Source organism: Antechinus flavipes, chromosome 1, assembly GCF_016432865.1.
Source record: "Antechinus flavipes isolate AdamAnt ecotype Samford, QLD, Australia chromosome 1, AdamAnt_v2, whole genome shotgun sequence".
Lineage (NCBI taxonomy): Eukaryota > Metazoa > Chordata > Mammalia > Dasyuromorphia > Dasyuridae > Antechinus > Antechinus flavipes.
Window position 1 is genome coordinate 668,006,667 of NC_067398.1, and position 22,039 is coordinate 668,028,705.

At 36.5% G+C, this 22,039-nt stretch overlaps 1 protein-coding gene across 1 annotated transcript in view; it reads left to right on the plus strand.

Moving 5' to 3' along the window:
- SIN3B (SIN3 transcription regulator family member B) overlaps positions 1–22,039 on the plus strand; it is a 76,460-nt gene that overhangs the window by 20,049 nt on the left and 34,372 nt on the right. Inside the window, exons 4-8 of the mRNA XM_051972090.1 lie at positions 949–1,149; positions 3,044–3,187; positions 10,138–10,260; positions 13,343–13,432; positions 14,665–14,783. Coding sequence (XP_051828050.1) covers positions 949–1,149; positions 3,044–3,187; positions 10,138–10,260; positions 13,343–13,432; positions 14,665–14,783 — 677 coding nt within the window. The remainder of the gene's footprint in view (positions 1–948; positions 1,150–3,043; positions 3,188–10,137; positions 10,261–13,342; positions 13,433–14,664; positions 14,784–22,039) is intronic.

The window sequence follows — 22,039 nt, forward strand, 5'->3', positions numbered from 1 at the left end:
TCTATTTTGTGCCTGGAATGTTAAAAAAAAAATCTAGTGTGGTATAAATAGTTTTGGTTTCTGCAAGTTTTTGGATATATGTATATATATATATATATATTTATCTATACATTGATCACCAGAAGTTGAAGGTAGTCATTAGGTTTGATAAACCTTGGGAACCTTTCCTTCATGTCTGAGGTAATACCTTGAGCAGATAGCATATTTTCTTTTTATCAACTTGACATGTGGCTTCTTAGCAGGGAGTAGCCTATTGCTACTGTTGGCAACTTCATGCAAGCAGTGTTACTTTTCATTATTTCTTCACACAAAATGGCGCCTCTGAGGGTCCAGCTTTATTCAGTCTCATAGCTATTATAGCATTGTATAACTTCAAAGAATTGGGCTCTTTTTTCATCTTTACTTTTCTTTAACATTCTTCTCTTTGCCCCTTCAGGCTATTTTACAAAATATTTTATTTTTATTTGTTTTTCAATTTTTAATTTTAAAAATCTTTTTATTTTCCAATTTAACAAGTAATTTTCTCTTCCTCTCCCCAAAAGGAAAAAAAGGAAAATAAAACTTTATTCAAACTCTTTTCTTCAGGTAGAACATGCTTGGCTTGTGAGTGAAACACAGAAGCAAATAATCAGTTTCAGAGACAAAATCTGCCTTTTAGAACTAATACCCTGACCTCTTAGAGGATTTGCAAAGATAATTGGTTGCAATGTAGCTGCTGATTTGTGCTGGTAAAGGGAGTTTTCTTCAATGGAGTTTCCTAATCTATAATAAAACATCTAAATACATAATTAGAACTCACACATGAGTAGTACATTATATATAGATGATTTTTTTTTAATGTATATATGTGTGTATATGTATGTGTGAATTACTTAGAGGTTTCTTTAGAATCACTTCTCTGCATCCTAGGCCTGATGTGCTGATGATGTGTTCTGGTTGAATTTTCAGGAGAATTCCCACCATCGCAATGACTCTGCAGATGACTATAAGCAGCAGCTGCCATATAAGGAAGACAGACATCAGGGACCCTTGGAATCTGATTCTGTGGAATTCAACAATGCTATAAGCTATGTGAATAAGATCAAAACCCGTTTTCTTGACCACCCAGAAATCTACAGATCATTCTTAGAGATATTACATACTTACCAGGTAAAAATGCTGGGAATCAGATTAGGGTATAAGTTTGTGGTACTACTCAGCATTATTTGTAGATAAAATGAAAGGAATTTGATGATTTAAGAAAGTCTCCTGAGGTGATTAGGCCTCCTGTTACTTCCCTTTCAAAAAGCCTCTGCACCGTCTTGATTCTTAGGGTTAATAAGATCTTGGGATCCCAGAATGAGTGTCTTAATAAGCATAAGTGTGTGGCTGTTGGGTTGGAACTGTTTGTGCTCCTTTTATAGCACTAGCTGAGGATGTGAAGCTACAACTTCATGTTCCTCCCTGGTTATACTCTTGTCCCAACTTCAGCTATATTTCAGATAAGGTAGGCCTCTCTTTCTAGTCCCTGCCTTTTTTCATCTTCCTTTCCTAAAGAACCATTTTTAAGATACTTCTGATAATAGCTCATCCTACTGTAGGGAAAGTCACAGGATGATTTGACTATTTTTTTTTTTTTAACAAAGTCTATTCGTCATGTGGGGCAGAGCCTTTGATTGCCATTTAGGTGTTCCAAAGCCAGTTATCCAGGAAGACAATATATAAGTCCTAAAAATAAGACTTAAGATTTCAAGAAAAAATCAGGAGAAACCTGCTTTGTTGTTTCTTAATAGATATATGTTTTCTTGAATCATTAACAAAGTTGATTTTTTTTGTTTGTTTTTTTTTTTTTGGCTGAGGCAATTGGGATTAAGTCACACACTTAGGAAATATTAAGTGTCTGAGGCCAGATTTGAACTCATGTCCTCCTGATTTCAGAGCTGATGCTCTATCTACTGTACCACCTAGCTGTCCCCCATAACAAAGATCTTAACAATAAAACCTATTAAAAATATATATGTTTATTTGGCATTTTAGCTAAGACTGATAAGAAATCTTGAATTCCTTTTTATGGATATGCCAATCATCAGCCTGAGATTTGGCTATAGGAGAAAAATTGTATGATAGAACTGCAGAAGACAGTTGCATTTGGACTGAGTCTTGGAGTGCCACCAAACCCTTATTTGGAGGACTACAGTTGTGTCCAAATGATAGATAGACCCAAATTTATTTTTATTTTTATTTGTTGCTGAGGCAATTGGGGTTAAGTGACTTGCCCAGGGTCACACAGCTAGGACATAAGTGTCTGAGGCCAGATTTGAACTCAGGTCCTCCTGACTTCAGGCTGGTGTTCATCCACTGAGCCACCTAACTGCCCCTCAAATTTATTTTTTGTGCCTTTGGAACATAAGTAATCCTTCTGTGGGAGTAGGGTGGTGAAGAAGCCCAGATATACCTTCTAATTATATTTTTTAGGAAAAAAAATGAATTAGTATTTCCTGATCAAATACTAGGTTGGGGAAGCTCTGTTGGGGTAGAAGATTAAGCTGTTAGGATGGTAGGTTTAAATCCTATCTCATTAAGTTTTATCTTAGATCTGAGTGGCCAGGGGCAAGTAAGTTTACTGCCCCCAGAATTGTGAGGCAAATGTCTAAGCCCTAGACGAATTAATTTAGTGTTCTCTTCTTTACTGTTGGGGATCTTTCTTTGTGCTGCTTGTGGAATTTCCTCTTGTATTCCTTTATAGTTACTCCAGTATCATCTTGAGGAGTATTTGCTTCTGAGAGGTGCTGAATTACTGCTTCCTACTTTGCCCTCCTGGCTCCTCACTAGGCGGTCCTTTGGTCACTTAAGTCTAGACAAAACCTCCCCTCCCAGAGAAAGGAAGTGGAGGAGTGTGGTTATTGGGGATCCTGGCACACAGTCATATCTGCATTGCAGCATGTTGTGTGCCAGGCTGTTAGGGTCTGCTCTTTGGTTTTGTCTCCATAACTTGACTCTTTGAGTGTTAATAATTTGACTCTTCTCTTCACTAATGATTCCTTCCTTCCCTGTAAATTGACAGAAGGAGCAGCTGAACACTAAAGGACGCCCTTTCCGGGGCATGTCAGAGGAGGAAGTCTTTACTGAGGTAGCTAATCTCTTCAGGGGACAGGAGGATCTACTCTCTGAGTTTGGACAGTTCCTTCCAGAAGCCAAAAGATCTTTGGTATGTACTGAAATGAGATGGACTAGCCTGGCAAGGAGCTCATTAGTGATAACCCTGTGGCCTTTTGTTTTGGTCATTTCTAATTGGGAAACTTTGGCTGTCATCGACAAGTCGGCACACTTCATATATTTAGTAAAGTTTATGAAGTATGCTGACTGTCGATGACAGCCAGAGGCCTGGCACATGTGTGGGGTCCCTTTACTGTCTCCCACCATTTGTCCAGTTTAGCCTAGAAGGCAGGGGTCTCATGTCTTTTCCTTTGGGATTTCTACTAGAGATTCTACTTAAAGGTTCTATATATAATGGGCTCCCAGTATAACTAAAGCTCTGTCTTCCATGGTTTTATAGAACACTAAAATTAATGCATTATATGGGCAGTCCCCAGTGTATATATAGGTTATATTGCTAAAATCCATTTATAAGTTGGTTGTTTGGAACTCAGACTATATTTTCCCATGGGAGCAATGCTATATATTGGGGATGTATTGGGGATGGGGAATGTCCAGCCCCCCTGGGTTATATAAGATAAGTGAAATCATTTGGTCTGGCCCCTGCCTCAGCAACTGCAGGTGACAACAACAACTAACTGCCTGAGTTTTTTAAGTTGATAATTTTATATGGCTCATGAGTCATATTGTAAATATCCAAATGACTTTTGACAGAAAAAAGGTTCTCCACCCCTGTGATACATGTTGGTTGGGTTCCTAGATCAGACCACCAAACCTCTTTAATCCCTAATATGCCTAATGGATTATACTGATAATGTTTATAAGCAACATTACCATTATTTAGAACACTGTTCAGAGTTCAGAGTTAAAACATGGAATATCTGGCAAGTGTCTGCCCTTGCTAAAACTCTTAACATATATTCATCAACTACATGTCTAGAGTGCTAATCAAAAGATCAGACCTTTACTGAATTTAATACTTTGGACAAAATAATGTTTAATAATTTCTCTGGGTCTCAGTTTCTTGATTTATGTTATGGGGGAAAATAAGCATTTGCAAATAAGATTCTGGAATTGGTTCTCATGTCCTTGGAGAAGGGAATTTGGGACAAGTACATTGGTGAGGAACGAGGCTGAGCTAGGGGGTGGCAGTTAGGGAGGGCTTTGGGGACAGTGAAAAAGTGGAATTAGAGGATGAGTGGTCATGAACAGCAAGAGAAATATGGTTTTTACCTTTGTTTTCCCTCTTCATCTGCTCTTCTTGAAAACAGTCTTTGCAGTAACACTTGAAGGCTACAGGATGCAATGAGGTAGGGGAAGGGAGATGAGGCTAAAGCCCATTAGGTGCCATAAAAGTGTTGGAGAACCTGTGGGGTCCTCTTTTGTAACAGATGCCTGGGTGTTCTCTCTGTCCTTCAGATGCAGGGGAAATCTGGCTGGTGAGCCTCATGAGATGGGCCAGAGAGTGGGAGGTGGACAATCATTAGTTCTCCTCATTTTGCCTTGGAACTCCACCTGAGTACTTCCTCCTCACTAGGAAATAGGAGGGTAGATGAACTGAGGACATATCCCAGTTCTATTCTCTAGGGGTGGCACATGAGAAAGAACACTTAACTCCAGAGTCAGGAGAATTTGAGTTGTGGCTCTCTTAGAGTTGTTTTGAGACATGGGGAAATAATGTTCCCATTTTGGACCTCTGTTTCCTCATCAGAAAAATGGGAGTGCTCCAGATCATTTAAAAGGGTATCCCTTAAACATCCTGTAGTTATGTATGTATCCATGTTTATCAACTATTTTACATTAAATTCAGCAATTATACTTTCTGTGTACAATATTGTGCTAGGCCATGGGAGAATAAAGATATAAACCTAGCCTTCATAGAGCTTCATATGATATGTAGATTTATATTGTATTGTTTTCATATGAAAAGTTCATAAAATGTTTTGTGAGGTCCAAGGTCATTACTAGTTGTGGGGAATGCTTTGTAGGAGAGGTGCCATTTGAATTGAGCTTAAAAGGTTTTGAAATATGAGTAAACATACAGTAGGTAGGAAAGCATTAAGAGTATTTCAGGCATAATAAAAATAGTGCAATCAAAAAACCTAAAGCTACAAAAGTAAATGTGGAAAAAGTTGCAAGGGGAGGATTGTAGGGAAGGAACTTGGTTTGGGAAGCCTCTAGTAAAAGACAAAGAACTCTGGATTCTGTGGGAGTAGGGAGTAGATCTCTGCCCAAGGAAGATGAATTTTGCAGTTTGGAAAAGAGAGAGAGAGAGAGATTGGATGTCAGATTCTGGGCTGCCAAGAGAATGTCATGGCAGTCCAGAAGGTGATCATGAGGGTCTAAACTAAAGTGGGTGGAGGAAACAGATAGATATGGTAGAGATTTATTGGATATGAGAGGTGACAAGAGGTGGGGGGAGGGAGAGAATAAGTCATGGTATGTACATAAAAGTTGGGAAATTATACAAAGGGATCACTGCCTGAGGTTGAAATTTCATTTAACCATTAAACAATAAGTGTCTTAATTTGTATCCTGTCAGTTATTGTCATCTGCACTAGGATACAGCAAGGAGACCTAACTCCTGCCTTCAGGGAGCTTTCAATGTAATAGAGGAGATAATATATGGATGGCTATGATATTAATTAGAATATGATATGTAAGAAGAATTTAAAGTGGTAAAAGAGATAAAATTTTTCTAATGGGGATAGAATTGATGGTATCAGGGAAGGGTTTTCAGATGAATTAGGTTTTCATTTGAGACTTGAAAGATAAAATGTTTTAACCATTGGAGAATGGGGTGAGGAGGTTAGAGCATTCCAGGTGGGAAACTTTAAAATGTGTGGGTATTTTTAAGGTTGGTGAGTTAGTTTGGCAATTTGACTTGGTAGTAATGGATTAAGCACCAAGAAAAGCTGGTACCAAAATGGGGGATATGATGCCTTGACTGTGTCAGCATTTGTAAGATTACATTAGGAGAAAATCTATGCTAGAATGTTAGGTGAGAAAGGTTCCTGCTTATAACATTATTGGCAATAGTCATAGTCTGGATTTGAATACTGTCAATGATAGGGAGGGACTTCACTGTTTTAACAGGTTAGTCTGTTTTCTGAACAGATCTGATGAAATGTCTTATATTTAGCCAGAATTTTAGCCTTCCTCCCTATTTGGCCTTGAACATGCGAGTCAGGTTGTTACGATGGAAAAGCATTGAATTTGTAATGAGTGTCTTTTTGGATCTCTGATCTTCTTATTCACCTTTGTGACCCTGGGCAAATATAACCTCCCTGCTTCTTAACAGTTTTCTCATCTATAAAATGCTGTGGTTAGATTAGCTGCTTTTAAAAGTTCTCTCCAGTTCTAAAAATCCAGTGCCCTCTGTGGTTTTATTTCTGCCTTGCTGGGAGGGGACAAGGATAACCCCTTTTTGTACACGACAGCTTTTCTTTTCTTTGCCTTTTTTTTTTTTTAAATGAAAGCTTTTTAATTTTCAAAAAATATGCATGGATAATTTTCCAACATTAACTCTTGCAAAACCTTGTGTTCTGATTTTTCCTCTCTTTCCCTCCACCCCATCCCCTAGATAGCAAGTAATCCAGTATATGTTAAACATGGTAAAAATGTGTTAAATCCAGTATGCATACATATTTATACAGTTATCTTGCTGCACAAGAAAAATCAAATCAAAATGGAAAAAAAAAATGAGAAAGAAAATAAAATGCAAGCAAGCAGCACTTAAAAGAATGAAAATGCTGTATTGTGATCCATACTCAGTTCCCACAGTCCTCTCTTTGGGCGTAGATGGCTCTCTTTATCACAAGATCACTGGAACTGGTCTGAATCATCTCCTTGTTGAAAAGAGCCTCATACATCAGAATTGATCGTTGTTTAGTCTTCTTGTTGCTGTGTACAATGATCTCCTGGTTCTGCTCATTTCACTCAGCATCTGTTCATGTAAGTCTTTCCAGGCCTTTCTGAAATCATCCTGCTGGTCATTTCTTACAGAACAATAATATTCCATTACATTCATATACCACAACTTATTCAGCCACCCCCCAACTCATGGGCATCCACTCAGTTTCTAGTTCCTTGCCACTACAAAAAGGGCTGCTACAAAAATTTTTGCACATGTGGGTCCCTTTCCCTCCGTTAAAATCTCTTTGGAATATAGACCCAATAGAGATACTATTGGATCAACGAGTATTCAAAGGTCTGATAGCCCTTTGGGCATAGTTTCAAATTGCGCTCTAGAATGGTTGAATCAGTTCACAACTCCACCAACAATGTATCAGTGTCCAGTTTTCCGCTATCCCCTCCAATATTCGTTTATTATCTTTTCCTGTCCTCTTAACCAATCTGAAAGGAGTGTAGTTGTCTTAATTTGCATTTTTCTGACCAATAGTGATTTAGAGCACCTTTCAATATCATTAGAAATGGTTTTAATTTCTTCATCTGAAAATTCAGACAGCTTTTCTATATAGGAAGGCAGCAGTCCAGTTCTGCTGTCTTGTTCCATGGCTGCTTCTGGTTTTCCTTGGTTGCCTGAGTGTGCATAGCTGTCTTAAACTCTAGACACATTATAGAAATAAAAAGAGCTTAATTCTCCTTTATAAAGGAGAGGCTTTCCTGCAGCTGCATGCAGGAAATGATGGATTCTGTGGAGAGTGGAGATGTCTGCCAGGAAAAAGAGAGGGATGGAGCAAAGGACATGATAACCATCAGTGAGCAGCATGCTGGTTTCACCAGAGAACTCCCATCAGGATCAGGAATGTGACTGGCTTTCAGCAAGTTACTCTAACCACCAACCTGCTATCTGTCATTCCTCTAAAATTATCTTCTTGTAGTTATCTATTGCACTGCATATGTCTCACATACACCTAATAATTTACATGTTGTCTATTCTATTAGGATGTGTTTGTTTTTTACTTTGTATCTAAAGCTCAGGGCAAGGCTTGAAAATAGTAAATAAAAAATTTAAAATGCTTATTACTGACCAAAAAAAATCAAGCATTCCCATTGCCTCGATTCCTCTTATCCCTGTTGGCCTAATTCCTTTAATAGGGCTTCTTAACAGTAGCCTGTGAACTTTTTTTGATGACTATTTTGATAGCTATATTTCAACAGAATTGATTTCCCTTGTAATCCTATTATTGTATGCATTTAAAAAATACTCTGAGAACTAGTTGCCCCAGGAATCCTTCACCCAAAGGAGATGAACCCCTGAGCTAGGACCCTGGGGGTTTATTTGTATTACAAAAATCTGTGGAGGGTAATTATGTGCATTTCAACAGTTTTATCTTTGAGATCTTTTAAACAGTAACATCCCTATCTTAAAACTCATTTATAAACATCCTACTGAATAGATGCATAGCAGGTTTGTCTTTAATAAGGCACAGTTGTGTAATGTTATATTAATTCCTGGTCATTTATTAAAACTTAAAAAAAAAAAAAAACAAGATAAATTTTGAGGCTTTTTTTGTTACTGCTGAGAAGCAGCTTGGCAAAATGAATTAAGGGTTAGGAAAACCTGGGTTAAGTCTTGTCACATGATTTAGTACTGGGGCAATTCCCTTAACCCCTCACACCACTCTTCAACCTATAAGTGGCTAATGGAGTCACAGATCTGGACTCCTCAGAATAATTTTTAGGACTGTATTAATGGAGATATAGTGACACATATAGAAGAGATGCCTTCCTTTTAAGTTGGGAGGACCTGGATTCAAATCTTGGGGCTTCTGCTTCCTAGCTTTATGATCTTAAAATATGTTGGGTATAATGCCTATGTAAGTCATCTCAGTGAAGTGTACAATTAGGTGCAAACATTAATTCATCTGTAGAATGGGGCTGATAGTCCTTATTCTTTGTATTTCAAAAGCTTGTTGTGAAGATCAGATAAGATGTAAAGTATAAAACATTTATAAAAGAGGTGTTTTAAGTCTAAAATGTTATTTGAGAGGAACTGTGCTAGAAAGGTCTGATGGCCCTAGATCCACAGTTCCTATCTCGGGTCTTCTTTTTACTAAGGACATTGAGCAAGTCTTTCTGAACCTTAGTTTATCTGTAAAATGGTGTGCCACTACCAGCCCAGTTAATTTGTCCAGTTTGTAATTTGGAGCAAATAAGGTATTTGAAGCAAAGTGCTATACGGTTTGTCTAAGGTATTATTATTGTTATTATTGGCTTTGCATTGTAGTGGATAGAGAGCTGAACTTGCTTCTATAAAGATCTGAGTTCAGAGTCCCTTTTGACATATACTGGCTTTGTGACCTGTTTTTTTCCTCACTGTTTTGTATAACTTCTTGATATTAAAAGGTATAAAAAAGCCTTCTCATTTTTCAGATGAGTAAATTGAGGTTCAAGAGACTAATAATAGAGCCCTTATTTAGGGACACACTAATTCAGTGTCTGAAGCAGGATTTTAATTCAGGTCTTCCTGATTCTCAAGTTCAGCTGTTCTACCTAGTTGCCTTTATTTTTACATTCATCTTGAATAGACTTGGTGTCTTGGGAAAATACAGTATGTCCACTGAGGAATACCTAGATATTATTCATAGAACTACTAAACCAGATGTTTTTAAAGGGTTCACATACAAAATATTTAATTGGCCTCAATTTTCTTTTGGTGCCGCCATTTAGGAATGTATTGAAAAATCTGACATTGTGGCTCTGCTCAGGAATATGTTAGTCTTTCTTGGACCTTGCATGGCATTTGTTACCTCTCTTAGATTCCTGTTGATTTATTCTATACTCTGGTTATTAGATTTCTCTGTTTTTGGAACACACTTCAAAAGTGAGATACTCGATAAACTCCAGAAGGGCAGGAACCATGTCTTATTTCATTATTGCATTTCTTTCAGTACCCAACCAACACAGTACTCTGCATGTACCAGGAGCTTAATAAATGTTGGTTAAAACAATGGATTTGCCTACTATCTGTGAACACCAAAATGATACAGTGAGAGTTGTTTGTAACTAATCAAAATTTTTGTTTATTTCCTTTAGTTCACAGGAAATGGACCGTGTGAAATGAATAGTGTTCAGAAAAGTGATCATGAAAAGAGTCTGGAACACAGCAAAAAACGGTCTAGGCCTCTGCTCCTTCGTCCTGTCACTGGCCCAGCCAAGGTAACTATATACTATAAGGAAAGCAAATTAAATCCAACCTAGGGATTAATTTAAGGAGGCATGGCAGTGCTTTTTTTTTTTTTTTCCTTCAAAGGATTTATTTGGATGATAATGTTATTCTGTAAATTTTGAGATTTAAATTCTTCTTTCTTGGAAATGAGTTGCTAAATAGAAACAGTATGATATAGATGAAAAGATAAAGAAATGAGTAAAGGAACCTGCTTGTGGGCATAGGCACATCCCTTAATTGTCCCTTCTGCTTTGACATTTTTGGTCCTAAGGTGATCTTGGTCCTGATATCCTGTGTTATAAAGGTGATCCTCCTCAGTTATTAATGTGACTGAGTTTCTGTTTTTTAAATTCCTTCTAATCCTGTCACTTTATATTATAAAATCCCTTCCAGCTCTGACGTTTTGTACTAGGTCTAGATTTTATATTAGTTACTTGTATGACCTTAATTCATTCTCTCTCTGTTTCATATGTGATAGCCAAGCTCCTCTGTTGTTTTTGTGTTATTTGTGAAGATACAAATAAAATAATAGGCTAAAAGTATACTTAGATTACTTATGTGTCTTTGTAGGATTTTCTTCTCCCTACTGGAAATTTCCATGAGAAGAGCATAGTAATTCTTCATCATAAAAAAGTTGGGAACTATCTTGAGAGCTCACATATCAGATTTTTACTATGATCTCTGCAACCCAGTTGAGGGGTCTGGAAGATAATAGAAGAACCTCTGCTCAGGCAAAAATGATAATCCTATAATACCTGTCAGAGCTCTTGCTTTGCTTGTGGAGGAGCCATACAGGTCTTTAGATGGCTAAATGAGCAAATAAATAATTTATGAAGCAGTGCTTCTGTGCCAACTACTGTGCCAAGTGCTGGATTACTAACAAATACAGAGCTGGCCTTGCTCTCAAAGACCTCACATTCTAGTAGGGGGAGACAGCACATACAGGGAGGGCATTTCAGGTGCGAGTAAGGCAGAGAGGTTTCCTAAGGCCATCATAGGGGTAAATCATATGGTGACATCTTTTCTAATGTCATTTTCCTTGAGGAAACTACCTCTTTTTGATGTTGAAGCATTTGTCATGGAAAGGGATTTCACTGGGGAGAACTGATACATCTAATAAGATAATAATAAACAGAGTTCTCACTAGGGAGAGGTGAGTCACTTTGTCATTGTTGGAAAAAAACAAGCAAACTGTTAAGCCTGAGGCTTCCAAAGTGACCATAGATCTCAGTAATTGTGGAGATGGCTCAGTCAGCCCTGGTGACATGGAAGCTCAGAGTTGGAAGGGCTTATTCCAGCTCAACACACTTCTTTCCTTTTACCTCCAGGGAGGTCTTAGACAACTCCCCAAAAAGGCTTTGCTTTTCTGCAATCTAAAGCTGCCTTTCTGAGACTTCCATCCACTCTTCCTTGTTCTACCCACCTAGTCATACAGAAAGAATCATGTCTAATTACTCTTTAAGTTATAGCCTTTCCAGTACTTGAAAACAGCGGACAGGATTCTTCATTAGAGAGAAGCTAAATATTTTCAGTTGCTTCTTCCTGTCCTCATACAGTATGATCTTGAGCCCATTTCACATTTGTGTTTACCCTTCTCTCTATGCTCTTCAGCTCATCAGTTTAGGCCCACACTGGAACAGAATATGGTAACTGTGGTTTGACCAGGTCAATGGGACCTCGATCATCTTATTCCTGGATATTCCTCTCATTGCAGTCTTAAGCTCATTTGCATAAGGTCTCCATGCCTTGATCAAGGTTTTTAAGTATTTCATAGTTGTCTTCTGTACAATTCCATATATTATTTTTCTAGTTTGTGTTCATTTCACTCTGAATAAATTCATAAGGCCTTTTCATTTTGTTCTGAATCTGCCCAGTATATCATTCTTTATGGCACATTATATTCTTCACTACATTCATATACCATAATTTTTTCAGCAATTCCCTAATTCCATAAAGTTTTTAACAGTTTTCATCCTATGTTTTAAGAAGTATTTAATGAGCTGAAAAATTCAGATCCTTCTACACAATACTTAATAAATGAGGAACTATTGTGTTTGTGTGATAGAGATTTCTAAATTTGTGATTGAGGCACTGTGGACTGTTAATAAAAATGTTGGCTCAGCATGTGACTGAGGCTGACATTGATGACTGGTTTTTATTAAGAAAGGCATTAGATTTCCTCTTCACAGACAAGCATGCCTCAAGAAATTCGAGCAGCTATCAATGATCCCTTCTCAATGAGAATCTAAAATGGTGACCGTGTCAGCAGAGCCAAAGGGCCTAGGTTTGAAGCCTAATTGTGGCATTACTATCTGTATGATAATGAATAAATCACTTAACTTTTCTCTAGGCCCTTGTGAGAGTTCAGGGCAAATTATGGAGAGTTGTTGAGCCTGCAGGATTCTAAAGTTCTTTTCTATTCCTGGATCTCTAGTAGATCAGACTATATAAAAAGAACCTTGCTGATCGGGGAAAAGATATTCAGCACTGGTGTATGCCTGTGATTTAATATAGGGAGAATATGGGCAAAATATGATCCAGGACCAGATCCTGAGGTACTAAAATATCCAGCAGGGCAGGAACAATGTGAATTTGAGACCTTGAAAGGGAAGGACTATTCAGCATAACCTGGCCTACAATGTCTCTTCCAGGGAAGTTACTGGGCTGAAAAAATCATGGGTCTGATTCTATATCTCTTCTCTTCATTTTGGTCTGCAATATGATTCTTGTGTTTAGTGCCTATCCTGGCCAGACTAAAATGTTGGAGTTAGACATCTCTTACACTGCTTGTCTGGTCTAGGTGGGAAGAATATACACAGAAAACACTGATAAACTCAGGGGTGTTTGGGTGGAATGCTCCAAGGAAGTAACCTGAGAAGGGAGCAATGATTATTGGGGGCTGAGGGATGGTCGGGTGGTAGGGGGAATGTTTAGTAGAGGTGCCCTGGGTCTCTTAGAGTTGGTGTTCATGCCTCTATCAAGCTTTTATTTAGTGCTTATGCCTCTGGCAAGCTTTTTTTGACTGCTTGGTGCAAACAGACTACTTTAACAGTGCTGAACTTTTCATAACAGAAGAAAATGAAATTGAGAGGGACCAAAGATCTGTCTGTTGCAGCTGTGGGAAAATATGGAACGTTGCAAGAATTCTCTTTCTTTGACAAGGTTAGTGATTTGATCTCTTCTATTGGGAAATTGGGTTCTAGTCAACAGTTCTGTATTCCTTTCCTTTCCTTTTCTAACAATTCATTGTTCTGTTGATCTGGAACATATATTTGGAACTGGGGAGGAGAAAAAGCAGGGTTTCTAGTCAAGCATTTGGAAACATCCTTGGTAAGACTCTTTTGCTGCTACATTGACTTGAAACTTGATTTCCTTTGGAAACTCAAATTGGTCAGATAATGGTTTTTGGTAATTAATGGTTTGTGGCAATTCATTGGAACCCAGCTATGAAGCTCTGATAGATTCTCCAAGGTGGAAAGACTTTTAGTTCTAGGGTGTGCTCACATGTGTGTGTGTGTGTGTGTGTGTGTGTGTGTGTGTATGTATGTGTGTGTGTTTTGTTGATTTCAGCTTTATACTACAGTCATTTCAGACTGGGAAGACTAAATGTACTGCCCAGCGCTGCTTTTCTCTAATGAACAGCTTAACTTAGCTTGTAGAGACTTAACAGATCAGCAGAGGATAAAATCTTTTTTGGCAACACCCACACTAAAAAAATGGCAGCTCTTTAAAATATTGAAATTTATGGCAAGTGATTCAGGCTCCTAATTCTTAGTCATATTTCCAGGTTTTTGAGACCAGTCACACCTTCCTGCTGGACTCCCTAGAATTCTACTCATTGAGGTTAGCTGTTGGGCAAACTATCCTCCATCAGAAGGGATCCATGAAAGATATTGAGCTAGACTTTGCTGTCATTGTGTCTGTTAGTATTGTGGTATCATTATATGACCAAAGACACTGAAAATACACAGATAGCAATACATAGTTTTGGCTTGGGTTATTAGAATTTAATAATTGGTTCATATGCTTTTGTAGTATAATAAAAGTTTTGGGTATAGAATCAAGAGACTGACTTGGGTTTCTGGGTTTGAATTCTAATGCTGATATTTTTAATTTTGTAATTATAATCAAATCATTTAACCTGGTTGATCCTCCCATTTCCTTATCTTTACAATGAGAATACCTACCCTACTTAGCTTCCTTATAGGGTTGTGACAAAAGTGGCATAAAAATGTGAGAAATAGCCTTTTTTTTTTGGTTTGTTTTGATTATTTGCTTTAAAACATACCTTTAATGATTTACAAGCAGAATAATATCTGGATTGAGATTGAAAATCTTAGAAATGACAAGAATCTTCAGCATAGAGTTTTCTACCATTCTTCTTTCTTCCCCAGGTACGCCGGGTACTAAAAAGTCAAGAAGTCTATGAAAATTTCCTTCGCTGCATTGCTCTTTTCAATCAGGAGTTGGTGTCCGGCTCAGAGCTCCTACAACTGGTCACCCCTTTCTTAGGGTGAGCTAATGCCTTAACCAGTGCATTGTGAGATTTTTAAAAAACATTTTAAATCACGATTAGGAATGACAGTTATACAACCCCATAAAAGTTTGCAAAGTATTATAAGCATTTTATTTCATGGGAGCCTCCCAATAACCCTCTGAGGGAGGTATCACCCCCATTTTACAGAGAAAGACACTGAAACTCAGGTATAGAAAATGACTTACTACCCAAGGTAACACTACTAGTATCATCAGTAAGATTTGAACCCTGGCTTCTCTTATTAGACTAGTTCCCTGTCCTCTGTTGTAAGCTTCTTTGTTTGCCCAGTATGTTCCAAGTCAGAATGTGAATTTCTCTAGTTGCTTTAAGATTATCAATAGGAACATTTAATAAGCCTTAGTTCCCAGGATCTCGTAGATAATGACTTTTATGTCTTTTAAATATCTTTTAAGTGTTAATTGACTCTTCCAGTGCTGGGGAGCAAGAGTGTAGTTGAAGATTTTTGCATGTAGAATTACAAGCATATATGCATAGTCCAGAAGAGTGCCATTATTATATTTGAATTGATAATGTCAGAAGTCATCTGCACTCTTAACATCAGAATAAAACTTTGATGAAGGGATAAAACGCATTCCTCTTTCTCCGACTTTTTTTTTCTCTTTTTACTCTTATCCTTCTCCTTTTTCTTTTTCTCTTTTTGTTCCTTTTCTTCTTCTTTCGCTTTTTTTTTCTCCTCTTTCTCTTGTCCATCAATAGGGAATATTTTTGTTGATGCACAAAATGCTGGACGCAGTTCCTGTTCTGCCTGTGACAAAGATTACCGTTATTATACTATTATTAATACATTATCTGCCAACAATATTTCAGTATTCTAAAAAGACTTTTTAAAAGTATCATAATTATTCGCACTTCTGCCTCTAGTACATACAGCCATCCTATCTACACTTTAGTGCACAGTATTTATGAGTATTGGTGGTTGTGAGTATGGATGTGATGGTCTTTGAGGGATGAGCCTGAGCTAGTCAGGTCTCAGGTAACAGTCTTTACACATTCAAAGTCCTTGTTTAATAGCGTATGTTTGGAAGAGCACTTATTTGACCTATCCTACAAGAGTTAAAGAGGGAGAGGATCCTTACCTTTATATCACAATTGAACATAATTTAGACAAGTGGAGAGTTAGTAATCATATAAGAATATATCTTTTAAATTATTTTTGTTGGCAACAACCATCATTTGCAGCCTTGTGATAAGGCTTATTTGGAAAATAGACTTGAAGAAAATAGTATGGAGTTAAACAAATTAGCCAGGAACTTGTGCTCTATTCATCTTGATTGTTTATATAAAAGAAATACCACTGCCTGATGCTTTTTATGGAAATACATTGTATGTAGAAGAGTTTAGGTCTAACTTTAAAAGTCCTTATTCCCCAAACATGGACATACATGCCTTTTTTTAAACTTATATTTTATGCCAGCACAAAAATCACTTTTCAAGATATACAATTGGCATTTATTTAGTACTTATTGTGTGCCAGAATCTTGAAATAAAAAGAAAAAAAATTCCCTGCTTTTGAGTTGCGGACAAAATATTTTAAGGAGACAGTGTGAACACAAAAGCAACAACAAAGTTCAAAATAAAGACAATAGTAGTATCAGAGGAGGAATCTTTCAGTTGGGGAGGGATGTCAGGAAATGCCCATCATGGGAGGTGGCACTTGGACTCAACTCTGAAGGAAGTTATGGACTCTCTAAGATGGAGGTGAGGAGGAAGAGCATTCCTAAAGAGAGAACACGAAGAGGATTGGAGTTTGAATTTTGTATTAGTGACAGGGAATAGCAAGTAGGTGAGTCTAACTTTTGCATAGATTGTGAAAGAGAAGAAAGTTCAGTAAGCCTGAAAAATGTAAGACTAGGGACAGATTGTGAGACAGTTGGTTCTAAAGATAAAGGGGAGCAGAGAGAGCCACTTGAGCACGGGAGTGACATAACGTGGTCAGATCCATGGTTTGGAAATATAAATTTGTCAGCTGTGGAAAACAATGGAAGCTTCTAGGTTTTTTTGCAAATAACATAAATTTTCAACATAACTGTGCTTAAGTTTTCATTCACGTGTGATTGAAAAGTCCTTTAATTCCAAATGAGGAGGAAGTTTTTGACAAAGATGATGATAGTCATATATCTAGAACCAGAAGGGACCATGGATACCATCCAGTCTAATCTCTTTATTTTTTTAGATGATAAAATTAAGGCCCAGGGTGATTGAGTAACTTGCCCAAAGCCATAAAGTTATTACATCTTTTTCAAAATAAAAACCTTTAATCAAAAAGAAAAGTTAGTTACATATTGCATCCCCCAAGCATTTAATTAAAAAGATTAAAAAAGCACATAACAGAAAAATATCTGCTCATATATTCTATTTCCCAAATTCCCATTCTGTTGATTGGAGAGGAAAGAATTAAAGCCTCTTAACTCATGTTTCTTAGCTAGAACGCAACTTTGCCTCTGAAATTGTCACTTGCTATTTCCTTACAAATTGCTGGTGTCTGCTTTTTCTACAAGCTGTTGATATCCTTTGTGTACCTTGTGTTGTGAACTTATGACTCTGTGAGTCATCTTTTAATGGGTTCAGTCACATGAAAGACAAAAGTCAGAATCCAGAGTCATATGACTATAAAGACAGAAAACTAGAAATTTTCTATTTCAATTTTTCTATTTCCCATTAGTTCTTAAAACTTCTCTAAAATAGTAATTTATGTATAAAGAATAAAGCAGTTTCAGCTGACTTCACAGTGTTGGATGCCAAGAACCCCAAAGAAGCAAAATCCAAATCAACTAACAGCAGAGAAGTCCAATAATACTTAACTTATAGGGCCTAAATCTCTCGTACTCCTGGCCCCCCATGCTACAGTAGCAAGGTTGCACAAAGCAGCCCTTGGCTCTCAACAGAACCCAATTCTACAACTCATTCTTCCAAAAGAGATTACTTGGGAGATACAAAAAGCAGAAAATTGTTTTGGTTGGGACAGTAGTGTGTACTGAGGCAGCCCTGGGCAATTGAGCTCACCCAGATAACTGAGGGGAGTGTATGTTAACTTAATGGCACTCCACTAAATTCAGTATCCATCTAGGGTCAGTTCGTCCCCCTGGAAGTCAACTTGGGGCAAAGATGGATTTGTGAACTGTGAATTTTTCCAAGAGGAAGCTGACATAACTGAGAATTCCAGCATGCAGAGAAACCATCCTCAGAGGGAAAGTCACAAAGTCAGAAATAGAATATCAAAAAAATAATACTGAAATTAACTGAAGAACTCTGGAGAAAGAAAACTCAATTACTAGAAAATAACTCCTAATGAGAGAGAAGACCTTGTGAATTTCCAAGAGTACATGGAATTACAGGAGTATCTTCCTGAAGGGCAAAAAAATAAGATTATGAAAGCAAAATTTATGAAATGTGCAGCAAAAATAATTGGCAGAAGAGATACATATGTATTTACTGTGACATTTCACTCAAGAAAGGAGAAAATATCTGATTGTCTTTCACTTTCCAATGAGGAAAAGGGGGGGAGGTGCTTCTCAGAGGTTTTGGAGACCTTTCTAGAAAGAAAACCAGACCTGAAGAAATTATTTGTTTTTCCAACACCTCATACATTGGAAATATAATAAATAAACAACAAAGAAACAAATTTCTAAGTACATATGAGGAGACAAGGATGGAAACAAAAAGTAAATAGAAGCAGTGCTGGAGAAACAAGCCTGAAGTATGGACTCTCATAACTTCACCTAGAGTCGAACCAATGGTTTCTTGGGGGATGAAATTATAGAATGTGAGGATGTATAAAAGGGGGGAAGAGGGAAATAGAGGGGAATATGTGATATACCATGAACAAGTCAAAAGTTGAAGGAAAAGTAATTCCTGTATTCCCTTGGGATAAAGAGAGTCTAAAAGAGAATGGGTGATGAAGCAGAGGGAAGGGATCAAAAAAGGGCAAAATCAATGGGAGGGACAACCACTAATATTCCCATAGTAGAAGAGGTTATTAAGTAAAGGGAAATTAGGACCTTACAATAGGTATTATCTTGCTTCAGGAAAAGGGGAATCAGAGCTGCTATGGGCAACTGACATCTAGAAGAGTGGGAAGGTCCATAGACTGAAGGATTTTTCAAGGCAAAAGTCAATCCAGGATGTAGGGCAGGTTTTATTTAGCAAGGGGTAGTGTGTATTTTGTCAACTTCAAGAATTGGTATTGTTTTTGTTTTGTTTGAGGCAGGGTTAAGTGACTTGCCCAATGTCACATACCTAAAAAGTGTTAAGTATCTGAGGTCAATTTTGAACTCAGATCCTCCTGAATTCAGGGCCAGTACTTTATCTACTGTGCCATTTAGCTACCCTAGGAATTGGTATTTCTAAGAATGAGGCATAACTTTTAAAAAAAAGGGAATTTGGAGGCAAAATTTATAAGAAAACAACATGCAGGTTAAAGGAAGGACCCCAAAATAGCTACTAAAAGAAGCTTGAATTCCATAAAATATAGAGAATAGGAGGACCATGAATCAAAGAAAATCTAGCATAAATATAAGAGAATGAGGGAAAGAAACCTTCTAGGAAAAAGCATAGAGAAATGAATTTTTAAAAAGTTAACAGATCGGAGGAAAGGAAAGAGGGATTTTGACATTGCTTTTTTGAGGATGAGAAAATGAAAAATAACTTAAAAAACAAGAATAAGCAAAAGCAGGGAGAAGTAATAAATGGGAGAGGGCAGAGCTTGACAATGACAGAAGAGAACAATGACAGAAGAGGCCTCGGCTGCCTTAAGCTAAAATAAAGATGTAACTATTATGTTTAAAGAGGGAAAAGTCTTTAATTTGGGGAAAAGGGAACACAAAACAAATGAAAAATCAACACATTGGATAAAAAAATTAAAATCTCACAATTTTTACTATGAATGGGATGAATCCAAAAAAAAAAGCTGCAATCATGTTATCAAAGGAAAAAACAAACATGTAAAATATAAAAAGGAATAAAGGAAATGACCTTATATTGAAATGGAAAGTATTAAACTTTTTATGTTCCCGGATATTTTAGCATCTTAACTCATAAAGGAAAAGTTAACTGAACTTCAAGAAGACAACAGTAGTGGGAGGAGATTTCCTTGTCCTTAGTTTTCGATAACAGAAAAAAAATTTGGGAAGACTGAACAAGTTGCTAGAGAAAATATAGCCAAAAAAATTATTGCACCTTCTAAATGAGGGTGTGTGCGTGCATGCGTGTGTGTGTGTGCATGTACATTAGCATCACATGACATTTTTGCAAACATTGATCATTTATTAGATAGTTGCAAACAAATGTTAAAAAGGCAGAAATAGTAAATACATCCTTTAAAGAAGGTAACAATAAAAATACTAAAAGGATCACAAAAGCCAGAGACCCAAATGGAAACTTAATGAAATGAAAACTTAAAGAGTAGGTCAAAGAACAATAGAAAATAATTACAAAATTATTATGAGACAACATATTGACATTCTGGAATGCAGCTAAATAGTCATATGTAGAAAAAGTAAAATGTACATTAAGAAAATAGAAAAATGAATTAAATATACATTTTAAAAAATTAGGTAACAGTAAACAAAAGAGTAGATATTAAAAATTAGAGAAGAGATAAATCAAAAAAAATCCTATAGAAATTATGAAACTAAAAGCTGGTTTTAGCCTGTCTGATTAAAGGGGAAAGAAAAATCAGAGTGAAGTTTCAACAAAAAGACTACTCAGAATCTGTTATATACAATTGTGTGCTAAGAAAACCAAGAAAAAACAAATTCAGAATTTTGAAATCTCCAGACTAATAGAAACTAGTCTTAAATCTCCTGGTTCTAATGCATTCATAGGAAAATTACATCATACATTTTAAAAAGTTAATCCCACATAAATTATTTTTGAAAATTTTGATAAAAGGATACCAGATTACTTTGAAACAAAAATAATCTCAAAAATAGCCAACCGTGAAAGAATAACCCAGAATGAGAACTATAGACCAAGATACTCTTCAAATAAATGATAACCAGCCACGTTATTTGCACTAGACATTGCATCAGACTGAGCTTTTTTACTGGTTGTCCTTCCTGCTTGAAATTGGTTCCCTTCCCATCTGTACCTTCTAATTTCCCTGGCTGCTTTAAATTCTTAGTTAAAATGAAATTTTTTTTTCAAGAAACTTTGCCAATATCCCTTCATGCTGTAATTCTCGTCTCCATTTTACTTTGTATATATCTTGATTATACATAGTTATTTCCATTTTACTTATGAGACTATAAGTTCCTTTAATGCAGGACCTGTTTTGACATTTTTGTGTAACTCCAGTGTTTAGTGTAGTGCCTGACACATAGTAAGTACTTCGTAAATGCTTTTTGAATGACCAATATCATTAATGAATATTAATTCAAAAAATTAAAATCCCATTAGATTTTATCTCAACTAGCTAATTATCCAGGAACCCATTATGACCAAGTTGGATTTATGCTAGAAGAGAGTTTCAAAATTAGGAAACTATACTAGACATATTAGAAACATAAACTTCCAAAATAACCTGATTATATCAGTATAGGCATAAAGGAACAGATTAAAAATATTAAAAGTTATCTAAAACCAAAAGCAAGCATCATTTGCAATGGGAATACATTAGAATCTTTCCCAATAAATATAGACATAGTCCTCTCCCTATTTAATGTAGTTCTGAAAAGACCAACAGAAGCAATTAGACAAAAGGACAATAGGTAAATAGTTATCTTATTTGCTGATAACAAAATTTACTTAGAAAATCCTAAGAAATTAGCAAAGGTACTAGTTGAGAATAGAGAGAGAAAAATTGCACAATTAGAAGCCCTCAAAAATCAACATTAATATAAGATTCAAGACACAATAATAGAAAGGGAAATTTCACTACAAATAACTGCAAACTTGCTTTCAATAGCTAGAGATATAAAGCATCTAACATTTGGAATGGCTTAAATAGCCATGACAGTAAAACAAAAATGACAAGTACACCAAAGTTTACATTTACATTTTTAATGCTCTATCAAATTCTCAAAAGGATGCTTTATAGAACTTAGTGAGAATTCATTTGGAAGAATAAAAGTTCTAAACTTTTTTTAAAAAAATTTTTATTTACAAAACATATGCATGGGTAATTTTTCCAACATTGCCCCTTGTAAAAACCTTTTGTTCCAAATTTTCCCTTCTTTTCCTCATACCCTCCCCTAGATGGCAGGTAGTCCAAT